Here is an 18,861-nt window from a genome sequence, read left to right on the forward strand (position 1 = left end):
CACGGAGACAGCGGCTACCACGCGCGCAGCCCCTCAGTGGGCATCTGCGAGTCACGTGTCGTTCTGCGCCTGCGCAGTCCTGTGCGTTCATCGTTGTGCAGTAGCGCGAGGCCGCCTCAGGTGAGTCCGTGTCCGCCCACACGGGGAAGCTGAGGCTCAGGGCAGAGGGGTGTGTGAGGGGACGCAGTGAGGGCGCCTCCCCCGGGAGTCAGGGCAGGCGGCAGGGAGGGGGCGGCGCAGGTCCTGGGAGGCCTCAGGGCCCCGCAGCGGGGTGGTCGGGTCAGGGGAAGCTGTGGCTGAGGGGCGTGGGAGCGGCGTCCGCGGCGGAGGGGGCGTCCGGGCCTCCCCCGCCCTGGGTCGGGCCCCGGGACCTCCGGGCCGGGCGGGAGCGGGGCTGTGCCCACCTGCGTCCTCCGGAAGTGGCCGGGCTGCGACCCCACAGGAGGGGCTGAGGGCGGGGACGACCCCACCCCGGGGCGCATCAGCCCACCTGAGGGGCGGCTCCAGGAGGCCCGTGTCCTTGGTGCTGGGTCGGGCCCCGGGACCTCCGGGCCGGGCTGAGGTGCCTCACAGGGCCCTGCCCCCACGGCCGCTCCTGGACCCACCCCCAACACGGCAGACACCGGGGCCCCACGGACACCCCCACCCCTGTGCAGTGCAGAAGTGCTGGGGCCATGGGTGCTGGGAACCCCTGGCCCCACACAGAGAGGGATCAGTGCAGGAGCCCAGGGAGGAGGAGCCTGGACTGTGGGCGGGGCTCTCATGGCCCAGCCTCCCACAGCCTGAGCGGGCAGGTGCTGCTCCTCTGGCGACAGACACCTGCCCCTGCTGCCCTAATGCCAGTCCCCTCCCTCACCGAGAAACCCGGCACAGGGTGTGCGGCACGGGACCCGGCTGGCCCGCGGTGCCCCCACGCTCTCAGTTCCCGGGGGAGCTCGGGCCTCTGCCCCCAGACACCCTCCCTCCCTCACAAGTGCTCGCCAGGCCTCGGGCCCGCCAGCCCCCAGCAGGACCCCACCCAGGCCCGTGTCCCCTGTTGTGGGCCCTCCTGCACCTGCCACAGACACAGATGGGCTGCAGCTCAGCCACACCTCTGCAGCGTCTGTGCCTTCTTCATCTGCTCTCATCAGCTCCGAGAGGCCTGGAAGATTCCGTCACCCTCCCCACGGGATCCAGCCCTCCCCACTCCCCTCCCCCCGCCCCAGCCCCCACAACTGCACTCAACAGCTCAGGAAGGGGAAGTGCGTGTCTCGGCCACCCGGCCTGTGCAGGCAGAACCAGAACCCTAACTGGACAGAAAGTGGACTCCTGGAGGGGTAGGGCTGGAGTGGGGGAGGGAGGCCGGGCAGGCACAGCGCAGGGGGCTGTGGAGGCGGGGGCCTGGCCCTAGCTGTCCCCAGAGCCCGCTGTGTCCTGGGCCTGTCCTCAGGGACAGCGGGGGAGGTCGGGGAGGGGCTGCCCCCGTTCCTGTGAGGCCGCAGATGAGGAACCCGTGACGTCTCCCCGCTCATCTCCAGCCGGGCTCTGGGCCTGTGGCCCTCACAGCTGCTCTGCTCCATGAGACGTGAGACGATGGGTGGCGGGGCCCAGACCCCGGCCCTCACTGCCCTCCTCTGCCTGGGTGAGTCAGGGACACGGGGACAGTGGGACCCCTCACAGGTGTGGGGGGACAGCACCCTGCCCCAGCTGGGACCCCAGGGCTCAGAGGACCAGGGCAGGCCTGGGCATCTCTGCAGGGGTGGTGAGTGGGGAGCAGCTCTCACGGGGACCTCTCTTCCAGGGCTTTGCCGGGCGCCATGGGATAAGGCACAGGCGGGTGAGTCCTCCCCTGACCTGGCTCAGCCCCAGGGGCCCAGGCAGCTCAGGGTTAAGGAGCCCAGGGTGGCTGGGCTGATGGTGATGGCTGGGAGGGGCTGGGAGTGGAGCTGGGGAATGGGGTGGGAGAGGGGCAGCACCCGGGGTCTGCAACTTTGATTCCTTTCCAGGGACCCTCCCCAAGCCTTCCATCTGGGCCGACTCAGGCCCCCTGGTCGCCGTGGGGAGTCCTGTGACCCTCTGGTGCCAGGGGTCTCTGCAGGCTGAGGTCTATCGTATGTATAAAGAGGGCGGCCTCCAGCCCTGGGTAGTGCAGGCCCAGCAGGACTCCAGACACAAGGCTAGCTTTTCCATCATCCAGTCCATGAGCTCCTACGACTCAGGGCAGTACTGGTGTGTGTATCTGACCTCGCTCGGCCCCTCCCAGCCCAGTGACCCCCTGACCCTGGTGGTGACAGGTAAGGGGTGTCCCCTGCCTAGAGTGGCTCCAGGTCACAGAAGGAAGCCAAGTGGGGTGCACGGGGCAGCAGCCCCCCAACACGGCTCTGCCCTCCCCTGCAGGGATGTTCCCGGGGCCCTCCCTGTCAGCCCAGCCAAGCCCCGTGGTGGCGTCAGGAGGGCACGTGTCCCTCTCCTGTGGCTCACATAGGGTGGGCACTGCCCATCTGCTGAAGGAGGGCGGAGCCGGCCCCCTACACAGCCCGGAAGCCAGGTTCTCCCAAGTTGCTGGGGTGTGGCAGGCCACCTTCCTCCTGGGCCCCGTGGACAGCACCCACGGGGGCATTTACAGGTGCTACCGCGCTGACACTGTGGAGCACCATGTGTGGTCCCTGCCCAGCGACCCCCTGGAGCTCCAGGTCACAGGTGAGGGGTCCAGTGCCCAGGGAGCCTGGGTGGGGGTGGGGGATTCAGGAACTCTGACCCCGTGGGGGCGGTGAAAGGCTGCAGACCCTGCCCTCCTCGCCCCACCCCCTCTCAGGGCTGCACAGGGAGCCCTCCCTCTCGGCCCTGCCGGCCTCACTGCTGCTCCTGGGACAGAGCCTGACCCTGCGGTGTCACTGTGAGCCCAGCTGTGACAGATACGCGCTGACCAGGCCCGAGGGGGACACGTCCCCCCAGCACCTTGCCGGGCAGCCCAGCCCCGACTTCCTCCTGGGCCCCGTGAGCGGCTCCCTTGGGGGCCGGTACAGGTGCTACGGTGGACGCCAGGGCCCCTACGCATGGTCGGCCCCCAGCAACCCCCTGGACGTGCTGGTTGCAGGTGGGGAGCCCCTCCCCGCCCCATCCTGTCTGCCCCAGGCTAGACCCGGGGTTTTGCCATGGGGGTGTGGGGTCCTTAGAGTCCTGGGCCAGAGGCCAAGTGGGGTCCTGTTCCTGGGAGGGGAGTGGAGCCAGCAGGGACAGGGACCCCAGGAGACCCAAGCTGCCCTGAGGGGAGGGAGGGGCTGCTCCCTCCACATGCCGTCCTCTCTCCCAGGAATGTACAGGAACCCCTCCCTGCAGGCCCAGCCGGGGCCCTCGGTGCCCAGGGGAGCAATGGTGGCCCTGCGCTGTGGCTCTGAGGAGGCGATGGACACCTTTCTCCTGCACAAAGTGGACTCAGGCGCCCCTCCCCAGCGCCTGCGTGTCCTGGGCTCGGCCACAGCTGCTCAGGCCACCTTCATGCTGGGTCCTGTGACCTCAGCCCACGGGGGCACCTACAGGTGCTACGGTGCCCACAGCACTGACCCCTACCTGTTGTCCCAGCCCAGCGACCCCCTGCAGCTCGAGGTGTCAGGTGAGGGCCCCAGCCCTGTCCCCACGGTGGTCCTGGTCAGTGCAGGGCTGTCCCCAGGAGAGGGCTGGGCTGGGGAGGGGCCCCAGGGGAGGTCACCAGGGAGCAGGGAGCAGCAGAGGTCTCCAGCTCCGGGGCCCAGGTCACCCTCTGTGGTATGGGGTTTGGGTGGGCAGTGGAGTGGATGGATCAGGGGCCCTAGAGTTGAGATGGGAACTGGGCTGGGTGCACAGGCCTCTCATGGAGCCCACAAGGGCGAGGGGACTCCCTAGACACAAAGGTGTGTAGCCCTGGGTCAGCTGGCCCCTGGCGGGGACTCCTCCGGGTCCAGGTCCCTGGGGAGAGGGGAGGGGTGGCCGTGTGGGCTGTGAGGTGGTGGCGGCTCAGGGGGTGAATGCAGAGACCCAGCGTGTGCCTGGGGCACAGCAGTGCTCAGTGCACGGTGCTGTTTCCCACTCACAAGGGCACCTGGACGCAGGGGCGCCCTCCCTGCCCTGCGCCTCAGGTCAGAACTGGCAGAGCAAGGCCCAGTCCTGCCCATACTGCGCCCTCATCCGGGGAGGGGTGGGGACCTGCAGGTGCAATGGCTCCCAAGCCCCGCCCCCTGTGACAACCCTCAGGGAGGTCTGGGCCCCTTATTCTCCTGAAGAGCAGCTCAGTGGAGGAGCAGCAGTGGAGCGTTTGTTCCTGTGGGGACTCCTTCCCCCGACCCTGGTTGGGCTCTGATTTCCTGACAAAGTTCCCATCAGCCCAGAGGGAAGGGACATCTCACTTCCTGGCTTCCCGATCCCTGGGCAGCCTGGCCTGTTTCAGTATGCGCACGTCTGTAGCTGCGTCCCTGCACAGTGCCCACTGTGATGTGTGCTGTCTGTGTCCATGTTCACTGTGAGTTGTGTCCCTGAGCTTGTAACTACCGATAGTCACCGAGGTCTACACTGTGACCTGGTTGTTCCAGGTCTTCTCACTCAGGAATAGTGATTGTGGAACACAGTGGAGCACCACCGCTTAGGAAACACGTGTGTGTGTGTGTGTGTGTGTGTGTGTGTGTCCCATGGTGGCTGTGTCAAGATAATGAAGACTTAGTTGACCACAGATAAAGAGGGTGGAGCAGCAGGTGCACAGGCTGAGGTGTGGGGGAGGGGAGGCTGCCCTGGACGTTGCCCCTCTGTGTCTCTGACACTCAGGAGCCCCTGATGGCCCCCGCCAGCTGTGGGCCCGGGTCCTCAGTGCTGAGTGCATGGGGAGGGTGGGGTCTTCTCCTCCTCACCGTCCCGTCCCTGTTCTCAGGAGGACCGGAGCCTAGCAGCCCCTCGCACCCGCAGCCAGACTCCCCCACTGGTGAGTGAGCTACAGGCCGGACCCAGAGCTCAGGCTGCTGCGGGGAGGTGGACTCCGGTGAGCCAGCCTAGGTGACCCCTCCGTGTACGCCCCCAGCCTCAGCGCCCGAGGACCACACCCTGGAGAACCTCATCCGCATAGGCGTGGCGGGCTTGGTCCTGCTGGGCATTGGGCTTCTGCTGGCAGATGCTTGGTACAGCCACAAGAGGACCCGGGCTGCAGGCCAGCAGTGACCTGGAGAGAGGACAGCCTGGGTCAGAGGCCGCTCCCTGGGGGCGGGGAGGGGGGAGTCGGGTGCACAGTGGGGAACTGTCCCCCCTAGTGTGGGTGCTGGGAGCTGTCTGGGGGCGTCAGGGGCTCTTTATTCAGCTGTGGACTTCTGCCCTGTGGCTGTGCCCTGTCCCGCCTGGCTCTCCGGTGGGACAGCACCACCTGCAGGCCGCATGTGGACCCGCACCCGCCTCCCTCTTGCTCCGCCCTCATGGAGCCTTTTGCTCTGTTTCTGGTGCATGCAGTTCCCAGTGCGCATGCGTGAGAATCCGCGTTTCCAGCCAAGAACACGGAGCTTGCGCCAAGTAACAGAATAAACGAGCGAAATCGGATTTCAGGGTGGGCGAGGTCCATCCCACACGGGACGCTCACGGCCTCTCAGGCCCGGAGTCCTTCCCTGGGCTTGGGACGCCTTGCGTGTGGGGGCTCAGAAGGGTCACACGGGAACCGGTGCCCGGGAGACTGATGGGGGGGTGTCTGGGCACTGCTTAGCGGCCGCTCTGAAACAAGCATGCTTTCTGTGGGGGTGCCGCTAGCCGTCATACGGCCACCCTCCAGGACCCCCGTGAGGTCTGTGATGCGGGCTGGGAAGAGACGCCCCCAGCTGCCTGCCGGGTGCCGGGGGCTCCACCGTCAGGTCCCCGCTGTGCACCTCGGGTTCCTGCCGCGTGAAGGCAGTGCTACTTCCTAGTCAGGGTGACGGCACCGAGTACAAGGAGTCCTCCCCTGCTTCGATGGACAAAATCGGCTCCCTCGGCCCCACCCGCACCAGGTGTGTCTGCCTCCCAACCGTCCTGGGGCACGTGGCACACTGCCCTCGGTCTCTGCACAGAGCTCAGTCGGGCTCGGTGCTAAGGGGCTAACAGAGAAGCACGTGGATAAGGGGAGGCAGCGTGAGGTGGGCGCCTCCCCTGGGTCGGGGTCCAGCTGAGAACAGAGGGCTTCAAGACGCGGAGTCCCTGTTCAGGGCTGGCGGCTTGAATGACTCAATCCAGGCTGCTTGCTTGCCTCCTGGCCTCCCGCAGCCCGGGCTGAATCCTGCTCCTGGAACTGTGCCATCCCCACGCCCCACCCTCTGTCCTGTCCCAAAGCGCGAATCACACTTGTGCAGGCCCTGTGTTACTGGTTCTGACTGTGCCAGGACTGGGCGCGCCCCCCTTGCGGAGTAGAAAGCTCAGAATCTGGACTGAGATGTTCCCAGCTTCCAGCCCGGGCTTGCGTGGTCTCAGCTGTGGTACTGAGCGAGTGGCGAGGGTTCTCCAAGCGCCAGCCCCGCCCTCTGAGAGTGCAGAGCAGAGTCGGGCATGGGGAGGGATTCCCGGGGAAGCAGAACTCCAAACTCCATGGAGGCCAAGCAGTGCCTTAGGGACGAGGAGGGACTGGGAGCAGCTTAGTGAGTGTGGGGCATTTGGGGGGATGACAATGGAGCTAGAAGAGTTCATGTGGGGCCGGCACTGTGGCAGTGCAGGTTCAATCCCAGCCTGCAGGGCTGCCATCCCATAGGGGCCAGGGTTGGAGTCCCAGCTGCTCCACATCCGCTCCCGCTCCCTGCTAATGCACCTGGGAGAGCAGCAGAAGGTGGTCCAAGTCCCTGGTCCCTGCACCCGCAGGGGGGATGGGGAGAAGATCCTGGTTCCTGGCCCCAGATAGCCCTGGCTCTGCACTTTGTGGCCACTTGGGGAGTGAACCAGCAGATGGAAGACCTCTCTCTCTCTCTCTCTCTCTCTCTCTCTCTCCCCCCCCGTAACTCTTTCAAGTAAATAAATATTCTTTTAATAAAGAAGAGTTAATGTACAACATTGTTAATGTACTAAGGGTCATCAGGAAATAACTGAAGTGTGGCCGGGCTGTGGCTGGTGGAAGGAGCCTGGGCGAGGATGCTTCCAGCCCCTGGGTGGGGGAGAGGGTCAGTTCCTCTTCCTGTGGGCCTGCTGATGGCACAACCCCATGGCCGCGAGGACCCAGCCTCCCAGCGCCACCCCCTGTATGTGTCCGTCCTGCCAGGCTCTGTGCTGGGGCCGGTGAAGAGATGGCATGACCCCCACCCTCATGGTCCTGCTCTGCCTGGGGGAGACTGGAAGACGGGGAAGGGAGATCCTGGTCTGGGAGGGACCCCGCCCCACCCATGCCCACTGCCAGGCCCTGATCCCTCGAACCCCAGGCTCAGGAGCCTGGGGGAGCAGAGGACATGCGCAAGGGCGGGGCCAACCCTCTCACGAGGAGCTCTCCCCCAGGGCTGTGTGGGCCCCAGGACACGAGTGCAGGCAGGTGAGCATGCCCCCACTGTGCAGGGTACCCCCCCATAGGACAAGGGCCACCCGGGCAGCTGGGGTGGGGACAGCAGCCCTGTCTGATGAGGAGGGTGTCTGGGAGGATCCTGGCCTGTAATGGGACGTGGTCCTGGGACCCAGCCTCTGGTTTCCTTCCAGGGACCCTCCCCAGACACAGCCTCCAGGCTGAGCCAGGCTCTGTGATCGCCCTGGGGAGGCCTGGGGCCCTGTGGTGTCAGGGGATCCTGGAGTCCCAGAAGGGGCTCTGGGGGGTCATCTAGGAGGCTCATCCCTAGAGGGCAGGCCCACCCACCATCCCCAGCCCTCAACACTGGGTCCAGGGTGAGAGAGATTCCTAGGAGGCTGCGGGCCACATGCAAGAGAAGAGTTTGGGAGTGGGGGGCTACAGGAGAAGCCCCCACCTTCACCTGTCTCCTTTCCTCAGTCTCAGGTTCCTGTGGGGGTTCCAGCCCCCCACCCACAAGTCCCATCTCAGCAGCAAGTAGGTCCCAGGGGCCTCTGCCCAGAGGGTGTTGGTGTCCCCATGAGTGTCCTGAGAGGGTCCTCGCTGACTTACTGCTTCCTGTCTCAGCTCAGCTGTGACCGGGGGAGGCAGCGTCCAGACCCTCAGAGGATTTCAGAATCCTCCAAAGACCCCACCAAGAGGGTCACACATTTTAAGGCGGTCACTCTGGCCACAGCTCTAAAATTGCCTGAAGGGTCCAGAGTGGAATCAGGGAGCTCCCCCCTGCTGTCTCTTCCCAGCAGAGCCTATGGGGTGAAGCCCCCCAGGGAGTGAGATATGCCCAGGTGAACCCCCGCAGACTCCAGAGGGGAGGAGACCTCTCCCTTTCCCACCTGCACAGGGGATTGCCAGGGGGGAAGGACAGGCCAGCAGAAGAGGACAGGCAGGTGCACCATCACCTGGGTCCTGGCCCCCCAGCACCCTGCCCCCAGCTGTGTAACTTCCCTCTCACTCTCTGCTCACCAGGCTTCAGCCCCCGAGGTGTCCCTGAATGTGACCTATGCCCAGCTGTGTACTCTGACGCCCACATAGTAGGCAGCTGCCAAGCTTCCTTCTGGTCAGAGCCCTGCCTGAGCCCAACAAGTTCACTGCCCTGGATCCCTGCCAGGAAGGACCCCGATCCCTCACTGCATGGAGGGTACAGGAGTTGCCCCTGGGGACCCCTCCTGTACACCAGCAGGAGAGATTCTGGGAACCCTGGGACACACGTGATTCTGTGGCCACAGATAACTCATATCTCTGTTTTGGAAATAAAGCAAGAGGTTTCTCAACCATCAGTGAGAAATCTGAGAAAACAGAAGTGACATCATGTTTGTTTTTTTTTAAGATTATTTATTTGAAAATCAGTGTTACACAGAGAGAAAAGGAGAGACAGGGAGAGAGAGAGAGAGAGAGAGCGAGAGAGAGAGAGAGAGAGAGAATGGTCTTCCACCTATTGGTTCACTCCACAATAGGCTGCAATGGCCAGTGCTGATCTGATCTGAAGACAGGAGCCAGGAGCTTCTTTCAGGTCTCCCATGAGGGTGCAGGAACCCAAGGACTTGGGCCACCCTCTACTGCTTTTCCAGGCCACAGCAGAGAACTGGATTGGAAGTGGACCAGCCAGGACTCAAACTGGTGCCCATATGGGATGCCGGCACTTCAGGCAGTGGCTTCACCTGCTACGCCGCAGCACCAGCCCCAGACCATGTTTTCAGGTGAGTGAGGATGTTAGCATTACATGTGAAACTGTGAAGCTGGGTATTCAAGAATTACCAATGGATACATTAGAAAAGAAAAAAGACCAAAAAATTCAATGAACATAGGGTCAGAACAAGAATTCTTCAAAAGAATACTAAGTTATCTCCATGAGAGTACACAGAAGGAAATATTATGATATTGGCAGCTACCTGTGAGGACAAGCAGAACACGACAGAGGAGAAGGTTAACTCTGGGCAGCACAAACAGCAATCGCTAGCCCCAACCACCAGGACCAGCAAAGAAACCCAGTTGAACCCACTTCCATGGTGAGGGAAGCAGGAGGCAGCACTACAGATCCTACACACGCTTTCAGAACAAATAACAGCACAAAACAGCACAGTGATTTCAGGCCCATATGTTAAGAACTCTGCAGCCTTACAGTGTGTGGCATTCATCTTGTGTGCATTAAATCCATCCATGTGTCCTGTAATGGTGGGGATAGGCTCTAGGAACCCTGTGCCGGGTGAGTCTGGTCATGGGACATCAAGGAGTCCCAGCACACACCTGCAGAATGGCACCTACTTCACTCTGGGCTCTGAACTCTGCCGTTCACTCCTGGGCTGGGAACGGCAGAGCTCGCTGCTGTATTCCTATGAGAATATCCACCGGGGGCCGGGCGTCCTCCTGCAGTGGTGCAGATCTGCGTATCTAGGACTCTGCACACAGAAGCCGTGCAGCAAGAGTACGATGAGGTCGGCAGCTGCCAGCTTCATTAGAATGTTGGGGGCGCCGGCGTACAGGCGACTGTGGCTGACCAAAACGTGCCTGAGACACCTGACGATGCCATGTTTGCGGCTTTTGTGTTTCCATGTAAATCATGAGTTTCGTTTCACTCCAGGCTGCTGGAGGTCTGGGCTCTGCTAAGCGTCCACACCCGGTGTGTGTCCGTGCCACGGGTGCTGTGCCGGGGCCGGCGGAGAGGACACCATGACCCTGCCCTCATGGTCCTGCTCTGCCTGGGGAGACGGGAAGACGGGGAGGGGAGACCCTGCTCTGGGAGGGACCCTGCCCCCCACAGCCAGGCCCTGCTCCCTGGAGACCCCAGGCTCAGGAGCCCCGGGGAGAAGACCTGCGCAGGGGCAGGGGCAATCTCTCACGGGGAGCTCTCCCCTCCAGGGCTGTGCTGGCCCCAGGACCCGAGTGCAGGTGGGTGAGCGTGCCCCCACTTGCCGGTCCCCTCCCCCGCCATGAGACAAGGGCCACCCCGGGCAGCTGGGGTGGGGAGAGCAGCCCTGTCTGCTGAGGAGGGCATCTGGGAGGGTCCTGGCCTGTGAGGGGACGTGGTCCTGGGACCCAGCCTCTGGTTTCCTTCCAGGGACCCTCCCCAGACCCATCGTCCGGGCTGAGCCAGGCTCTGTGATCGCCCTGGGCAGGCCTGGGGCCCTGTGGTGTCAGGGGACCCTGGAGGCCCAGGAGTGCCGTCTGTATAAAGAGGGAATCCCAGAGCCCTGGGACAGAGCGATGCCCCTGGAGCCCGGAAACAAGGCCAAGTTCCCCACCCTCTCATGGCTGAGGTGTACGCGGGGTGCTACCGCTGTGTCTGCCTCAGCACTGCTGGCTGCTCAGAGCCCAGTGCCGCCCTGGAGCTGGGGTGACAGTGAGGAAGCCACACCTGAGCAGGAGCTGGGTAGGTCACGGGGACGCTGAGAGGAGGCGTAGATGGGAATTGGGTGCGGGGCTTGGGCTCCTGGGCCAGACACCCAGAGTGAGGGCAGTGGGACTGCAGGGCAGGAGGGAGAAGGGTGTGGGCGGATCCAGGTGCAGCCCCGCTCCCTCTTCCCTCCTGACCCAGCAGGGCCCTCGGTGGTCCCTGCAGAGGGTCTGACGGGGTCACACAGGGACTTGGGGTCGGCCCAGCGCCCTGGCCGGCAGCCCCAGGCCAGGCTCCCACAGGGGCTGGAGTAGATGCAGTGCTGGACAGGCCCTGCGCATGACTGTCCTCACACCCCGGACGCTGTGGGCCTCTAGACCAGGACAGAGACTGCACAGGCACAGTTTGCCCTGGCCTTGGCCCAGGGTGGGCCCCAGATCTGCTCCTGTAGGGAGAAGCTCGCCAGGTTGTAGGTGCCACGTGGCCTGTCCCCTGCGCAGCTCCCCTGGCGGCCCCAGAGCACAGGGAGCCCGACAGAGTAACGTGGAGGCGGCTCACCGAGGGCCAGGTTGATCTCTGAGGCATGATGTGGGGACCCGGAAGCGCGGAGTGCGGAGCAAGCCGGGGTCTCCTCCTCCTCACCGTCCTGTCCCTGTTCTCAGGAGGACCGGAGCCCAGCAGCCCCTCGCACCCCCAGCCAGGCTCCCCTGCTGGTGAGTGTGCTACAGGCTGGACCCAGGGCTCAGGCAGCTGTGGGGAGGTGGGGTCCTGGGTCACTGGATCTGGCCAGCCTCGGTGACCCCTCCATGCACACCCCCAGCCCCAGCACCCCAGGACCTCACCCTGGAGAACCTCATCCACATGAGTGTGGCGGGCTTGGTCCTGCTGGGCCTCGGGCTTCTGCTGGAGGAGGCTTGGTACAGCCAGAGAAGGACCCGGGCTGCAGGCCGGCAGTGACCTGGAGAGAGGACAGAGCTGGGTCAGAGAGGCCAAGCCCTGGAGGCGGGGGAGGGTGGATCAGGCAGGAGTGGTGAGAAGCCTAGGGAAGTGGGCGGAGCTCACCTGGGGTTGCAGGAATCCTGCTCAGGGGCAGGGACCCTGGTGGGCCGCTGGCAGTGCTGCTTCCCTGGGCTCCCACGCACATTCTACGAAGGGGCCCCAGCCTCCACCAGCCCTGCCCACCGCCCTGCAGGCTCCCGTGCGGTTCTGTCTTGTTCCTCTCCAAGGACCGCACACAGCTCAGTGGCCCTGAGTCTCCACAGGAGCCCGGGCCCTGCCACCCGCGGAGAGGGTAACGCCAGGATTCGTTCCCCTTGACCTTCAGCAAGTGGGCCAGGATGTGGTGGGACACCTGTCACTCAAGATGGATTTAAAATTCTGCTCACCAAAAGGAGGCCATGACAGGTGGGGCCAGATGTGGGAGGTCAGAATCAATAGATCTGGGCTGGTGCTGTGGCTTAATGGATAAAAGCTGCTGCCTCAGGTGCCAGCATCCCCTGTGGGCACCGGTTCAAGTCCTGGCTGCCCCACGTCCAATCCAGCTCTCTGCTATGGCCTAGGAAAGCGGTAGAAGATGGCCCAAGTGTTTGGGCCCCGGCATCCATCTGGGAGACCCAGAAGAAGCTCCTGGCTCCTGGCTCCTGGCTCCTGGTTGGAGATCAGACAAGCTCCAGCTGTGAGGACCCATTGGGATTAAACCAGCAGATGGATACCTCTCTCTCTCCTTCTCTCTGTAACTCTGATTTTTAAATAAATATTTTTAAAAACGTGTGGCTTATCAAACTCTAAGGTAAAATCCCAGATGACCGTGGGAATCCACCCTCTGAGAGGACCACACAGAAGTGAAAGAAAGTGTGTGCAGGGTTTCTTCAGGCACGGGAAGTTCAAGGGTCATGTGGATTTCTCAATGCACAACTAACATAAACCCCACGACACGGCGGTTCTGGCGGACGGCAGCACCCGGTGTTCTGGAAGAGTGCGGATGCCTGCCCGGCTTCCTCTGGTGGCTGGTTACTCTGCTTGTCCGTGTGGTGCAAGTCTGCGTTTCCCACAGAGTTCAGGGAGGTGGGATTGAGAGAGCGCTGTGGATTCTGCACCAGTGTTTCCAGTTATGGGCTGGGACCCCACCCCCCCACAGCGTAGCTGAGGGAGTAAAGCCAACACCTGCAGCGCCGGCATCCCATATGACCACCAGTTCCAATCTCGGATGCCCCACTTCTGATCCAGCTCCCTGCTAATGCCCCTGGGAAAGCAGCAGAGGATGGCCCAAATGCTTGGGGCCCTGCACCCACGTGGGAGACCCAAAAGAAGCTCCTGGAACAGCCTGGCCCAGCCATCTGGGGAGTGAGCCAGAAGGTGGCAAATCTCTGTTGCCGTTTCTCCTCTCTATGTCCCTACCTCTCGAATAAATAAATCAGAGTTTACAAAAATTTTTTTAAACACTCCTAGAAGGAAATACCTGGGTAAATATGACCTCAGACTACATCACAGCGTCTTAGCTGTGATTCTGAAAGTATGAGGAACAAACAGGAAAATGGCTGCATTGATCATCCTCAAAACTTCAGAACTCTTGTGCACCGTGGACAGCTATGAAGGGAACAGGAAGACAACGAACACATTGGATGCAGATCTGGAAGCCACAGTAGGAAAAGCAAGGGTGCAACTCACTCAGCACAAGGGAAGGGAAGTGCGAATAATGCCAGAGAGAGGCACCCCCCACGCCACCTCACTGGTCACTTCTCGAAGACACAGTAGACAGAGTGTGGTCAGGAAGTGGGGAAATCACAGCCCTGAGACGCGGCTGGAATGTGCAGGGTTCTGCCACTGCGGCAAGAGACCTGTAGTTCCTCAAAGCACCAGACCCAGCGTCAGCACAGCACAGAGCAACCCACCCCCTGCACGGAGGCAGGCGCTCCCGTTGACCCACATCCTGGCAAGGGTCAGGGTCAGGCGCAGTGCTCACCAGTGTGCTGAGTGCAGGCTCTGTGGAGTGTTCTCACCACCGAGGGCCAGGGGGAGGCCCTGACAACCACCCAGGGACTGTGCACACAGGCATCCATCCAAGCACGGCCAGCCAGGGACAGGAGCCAGATGTGCACTGGGGATGCCGGGCTCAGGGAGGTGGGTCCCTGGCTCCGTAGGAATTCTGATGAGCCCCAGGAAGCCATGAAGTGAGGATGTGAGGGGCTTGGGGGCACAGCCACACACAATGGGCCTCGCATAGCACCCTTCCCAGAAACACCCAGGGCTGGAAGCCCACAGAGCCCTGGGGCTGTGCAGGGCTGTGGAGGCCAGAGGGGGTCGTTGCATTTCTGTGGCTCTGCTGTGAACCCCACTGCATGCACGCTTTGCCAGCTCCTGTTTCTGGGAGGGGGACTTCCTCTCAACCAGACGCAGGGCTAAGGAAAGGACAGATGCCTGTCAGTGCCTTTGCACCCGAGGCTGTGACGAGCCACCGTGCGTTCTCTCATGGGGCCCCCACCCCAGAGCAGGCAGCTGAGAGCTCCACCCCCAAACACGGCTGAGGATGGGGTCTTCCATTCTGTCTGGAACCCGGAACCACTTCTGATTCACCTCTGGGGTCAGCGGGCGCTCCTAGGGACTTCTGAGGAGGGGTGCCTACCAGAACGGTGCTGTCCCCACGTCTGAATCTGGAAGGGACACTGCAGGACCCTGAGACCAGAGTGTCACCCAGAAGGGGAGGTCTCAGGCATCTTCCCACCACAGAGACGCTGGAGGACGACATCACCTGTTCAGGTCGCTCAGGAAGAGGTACCCCCATGTCATCCAGGAGCACGGAGCCCAGGTGCTCAGATCAGGGGAGGACAGGCCACGGGGGGCTCAGGAAGCAGGTGCCAGGGACCCGCAGCCCTACACAGATTGTGGCCACGCAGTAGCCTAGAACCTGCTCCCAGTCCCCCTCCATCAAATGAGAAACCGGGCACAGTATATGCACCATGAGTCTCCGGCTGGCTTGGGACCAGGGCACCACCATGTTCTCAGTTCCCAGAGGAGCTAGGGGCCTCTGCCCCCAGACACCCTCCCCTCTTCAAGCCCCCACCAGGCCAGGGCCAGTCATCTGCCAGCAGGACCGCACCCAGGCCCATGTCCTCTGTTGTGGGCCCTCCTGCACCTCCCACAGCCACAGCTGGGCTGCAGCTCAGCCACACCTCTGCAGGGTCTGCCTTTTTCATCTGCTCCTGGCAGCTCCAAGAGATCTGGAAGATTCCGTCACCCTCCCCACGGGATCCAGCCCTCCCCCTCCCCTCCCCCCACCCCAGCCTCACACCTGCACTCAACAGTCAGGAAAGGGAAGTGCCTGCCTCAGGCCACCCGGCCTGTGCAGGGAGAACCAGAACCCTAACTGGGCAGCTCCTGAGCCCAGCCCATGAGGGGCACACCCTGGGTGGGGCTGGCAGAGTGGAGGGAGGCCGGGCAGGCACAGCGAAGGGGGCAGTGGAGGCAGGGGCCTGGTCCTAGCTGTCCCCAGAGCCAGCTGTGTCCCGAACCCGTCCTGAGGGATGGCGGGGGAGGTCGGGGAGGGGCTGCTCCCTTCCTGTGAGGCCGCAGATGAGGCACCCGTGACGTCTCCCCGCTCATCTCCAGCCGGGCTCTGGGCTTGTGGCCCTCACAGCTGCTCTGCTCCACAAGACGATGGGTGGCGGGACCCAGACCCTGGCCCTCACTGCCCTCCTCTGTCTGGGTGAGCCGGGGACACGGGGACAATGGGACCCCTCACAGGTGTGGGAGGGGACAGCGCCCTGCCCAAGCTGGGACCCCAGGACTCAGAGGACCAGGGCAGGCCTGGGCATCTCTGCAGGGCTGGGAATGGGGAGCAGCTCTCACAGGGACCTCTCTTCCAGGACTGTGCCGGGTGCCAGGGGATGGGGCACAGGCAGGTGAGTCCTCCGCTGACCTGGCTCAGCCCCAGGGGCCCAGGCAGCTCAGGGTTAAGGAGCCCAGTGGGGCTGGGCTGATGGTGATGGCTGGGAGGGACTGGGAGTGGAGCTGGGGAATGGGGCGGGGGAGGGGCGGCACCCTGGGGTCTGCAGCTCTGATTCCCTTCCAGGGGCCCTCCCCAAGCCCTCCATCTGGGCCGACCCAGGCCCCCTGGTCGCCGTGGGGAGCCCTGTGACCCTCTGGTGCCAGGGGTCTCTGCAGGCTGAGTATTATCTTGTGTATAAAGAGGGCAGCCCTCTGCCCTGGGAAATGTGGGCCCAACAGGACTCCAGACACAAGGCTGACTTCCCCATCACCATGTCCATGAGCTCCTAAAAAACAGGGCAGTACTGGTGTGTGTATCGGACCCGGCTCGGCCCCTGCCAGCCCAGTGACCCCCTGACCCTGGTGGTGACAGGTAAGGGGTGTCCCCAGTCTAGAGTGGCTCCAGGTCACAGAAGGAAGCCAAGTGGGGTATATGGGGTGGCAGCCCACCAACACGGCTCTGCCCTCCACTGCAGGGATGTTCCCGGCACCCTCCCTGTCAGCCCAGCCAAGCCCCGTGGTGGTGTCAGGAGGGAACGTGTCCCTCTCCTGTCGCTCAGAGTATGATGATGCCCGCACTGTCCATCCGTGGAAGGAGGGCGGAGCCGGCCCCCTACACAGCCTGGAAGCCAGGTTCTCCCATGGGGCTGGGGTGTGGCAGGCCACCTTCCTCCTGGGCCCTGTGGACAGCACCCAGGGGGGCATCTACAGGTGCTACCGCACTCACAGCAGCCAGCCCCATGTGTGGTCACTGCCCAGTGAGCCCCTGGAGCTCCAGGTCACAGGTGAGGGGCCCGGTGCCCATGGAGCCTGGGTGGGGCGGGAGTTGCAGGAACGCTGACCCCGCGGGACCGGTGAACACCTGCACACCCTGCCGGCTGCGGGATGATCCGTCCACACGCCGTCCTCTCTCCCAGGAATGTACAGGAACCCCTCCCTGCAGGCCCAGCCGGAGCCCTCGGTGCCCTGGGGAGTGACGGTGGCCCTGCGTTGTGGCTCTGAGGAGGCGATGGACACCTTTCTCCTGCACAAAGTGGGCTCAGGCACCCCTCCCCAGCGCCTGCATGTCCTGGGCTCGGCCATGGCTGCTGAGGCCACCTTCATGCTGGGTCCTGTGACCTCAGCCCACGGGAGCACCTACAGGTGCTACGGTGCCCACAGCACTGACCCCTCCCTGTGGTCATGGCCCAGTGACCCCCTGCAGCTCGAGGTGTGAGGTGAGGGCCCCAGCCCTGTGTCCTTGGTCATGCTGGTCAGTTCAGGGCTGTCCCCAGGAGAGGGCTGGGTGGGGATAGGCCCCAGGGGAGGTCACCAGGGAGTTGGAACAGCAGAAGACTTTAGCCCGAGGGCCCAGGTCCTCAGTGCTGAGTGCATGGAAGGGCAGGGTCTCCTCCTCACCATCACGTCCCTGTTCTCAGGGGGATCGGAGCCCAGCAGCCCCTCGCACCCCCAGCCAGGCTCCCCCGCTGGTGAGTGAGCTACAGGCTCGACCCAGGGCTCAGGCAGCTGCAGGGAGGTGGGGTCCTGGGTGACTGGGTCTGGCCAGCCTAGGTGACCCCTCCGTGCACACCCCCAGACCCAGCGCCCCAGGACCACACCCTGGAGAACCTCATCCGCATAGGCATGGCAGGCCTGGTCCTGCTGGGCCTCCATCTTTTGCTGGAGGAGGCTTGGTACAGCCACAAGAGGACCCGGGCTGCAGGCCGGCAGTGACCTGGAGAGAGGACAGCCTGGGTCTGAGGCCGCTCCCTGGGGGCGGGGCAGGGGGAGTCGGGTGCACAGTGGGGAACTGTCCCCCCTAGTGTGGGTGTTGGAGGCTGTCTGGGGCATCAGGGCCTCTTCCTCCATTCAGCTGTGGACTTCTGCCCTGTGGCTGTGCCCTGTCCCGCCTGGCTCTCCGGTGGGACAGCGCCACCTGCAGGCCGCATGTGGACCCGCACCCGCCTCCCGCCTTGCTCCACTCTCATGGAGCCTTTTACTCTGTTTCTGGTGAATGCAGTTCCCAGTGCGCATGCGTGAGAATCCGCGTTTCCAGCCAAGAACACGGAGCTTGCGCCAAGTAACAGAAGAAACGAGCGAAATCGGATTTTAGGGTGGGCGAGGTCCATCCCACACGGGACGCTCACGGCCTCTCAGGCCCCGAGTCCTTCCCTGGGCTTGGGACGCCTTGCGTGTGGGGGCTCAGAAGGGTCACACGGGAACCGGTGCCCGGGAGACTGATGGGGGGGTGTCTGGGCACTGCTTAGCGGCCGCTCTGAAACAAGCATGCTTTCTGTGGGGGTGCCGCTAGCCGTCATACGGCCACCCTCCAGGAGCCCCGTGAGGTCTGTGATGCGGGCTGGGAAGAGACGCCCCCAGCTGCCTGCCGGGTGCCGGGGGCTCCACCGTCAGGTCCCCGCTGTGCACCTCGGGTTCCTGCCGCGTGAAGGCAGTGCTACTTCCTAGTCAGGGTGACGGCACCAAGTACAAGGAGTCCTCCCCTGCTTCTATGGACAAAATCGGCTCCCTCGGCCCCACCCGCACCAGGTGTGTCTGCTTCCCAACCGTCCTGGGGCACGTGGCACACTGCCCTCGGTCTCTGCACAGAGCTCAGTCGGGCTCGGTGCTAAGGGGCTAACAGAGAAGCACGTGGATAAGGGGAGGCAGCGTGAGGTGGGCGCCTCCCCTGGGTCGGGGTCCAGCTGAGAACAGAGGGCTTCAAGACGCAGCGTCCCTGTTCAGGGCTGGCGGCTTGAATGACTCAATCCAGGCTGCTTGCTTGCCTCCTGGCCTCCCGCAGCCTGGGCTGAATCCTGCTCCTGGAACTGTGCCGTCCCCACGCCCCACCCTCTGTCCTGTCCCAAAGCGCGAATCACACTTGTGCAGGCCCTGTGTTAGTGGTTCTGACTGTGCCAGGACTGGGCGCTCCCCCCTTGCCGAGTAGAAAGCTCAGAGTCTGGACTGAGATGTCCCCAGCTTCCAGCCCGGGCTTGCGTGGTCTCAGCTGTGGTACTGAGTGGCGAGGGTTCTCCAAGCACCAGCCCCGCCCTCTGAGAGTGCAGAGCAGAGTCGGGCA

At 63.5% G+C, this 18,861-nt stretch overlaps 2 protein-coding genes across 3 annotated transcripts; both read left to right on the plus strand.

Moving 5' to 3' along the window:
• LOC100347041 (leukocyte immunoglobulin-like receptor subfamily A member 4) lies at positions 1-5,529 on the plus strand. 2 transcript variants are annotated; one of them, XM_070062920.1, is made up of 5 exons: positions 1-120; positions 2,377-2,679; positions 2,795-3,076; positions 3,293-3,592; positions 5,024-5,529. In XM_070062920.1, the coding sequence occupies exons 2-5, from the start codon at positions 2,379-2,381 to the stop codon at positions 5,158-5,160; spliced, it is 1,020 nt and encodes a 339-aa protein (XP_069919021.1). In that variant the 5' UTR covers positions 1-120; positions 2,377-2,378; the 3' UTR covers positions 5,161-5,529. The 2 variants fall into 2 exon arrangements, with proteins under 2 accessions (XP_069919021.1, XP_069919022.1); XM_070062921.1 differs by lacking the exon at positions 1-120 and having other exon boundaries at positions 2,498-2,679; positions 2,854-3,076.
• Positions 5,530-9,179: 3,650 nt separating this feature from the next.
• LOC138846778 (leukocyte immunoglobulin-like receptor subfamily A member 6) lies at positions 9,180-17,022 on the plus strand. Its single transcript, XM_070063481.1, has 8 exons — positions 9,180-9,189; positions 10,548-10,859; positions 11,486-11,536; positions 11,644-11,740; positions 12,050-12,114; positions 16,105-16,179; positions 16,283-16,644; positions 16,726-17,022. Exons 1-8 carry the CDS (start codon positions 9,180-9,182, stop codon positions 17,020-17,022), a joined length of 1,269 nt encoding a protein of 422 aa, XP_069919582.1.
• Positions 17,023-18,861: the final 1,839 nt, after the last annotated feature.

This window comes from Oryctolagus cuniculus, chromosome 18 (genome assembly GCF_964237555.1).
Source record: "Oryctolagus cuniculus chromosome 18, mOryCun1.1, whole genome shotgun sequence".
Lineage (NCBI taxonomy): Eukaryota > Metazoa > Chordata > Mammalia > Lagomorpha > Leporidae > Oryctolagus > Oryctolagus cuniculus.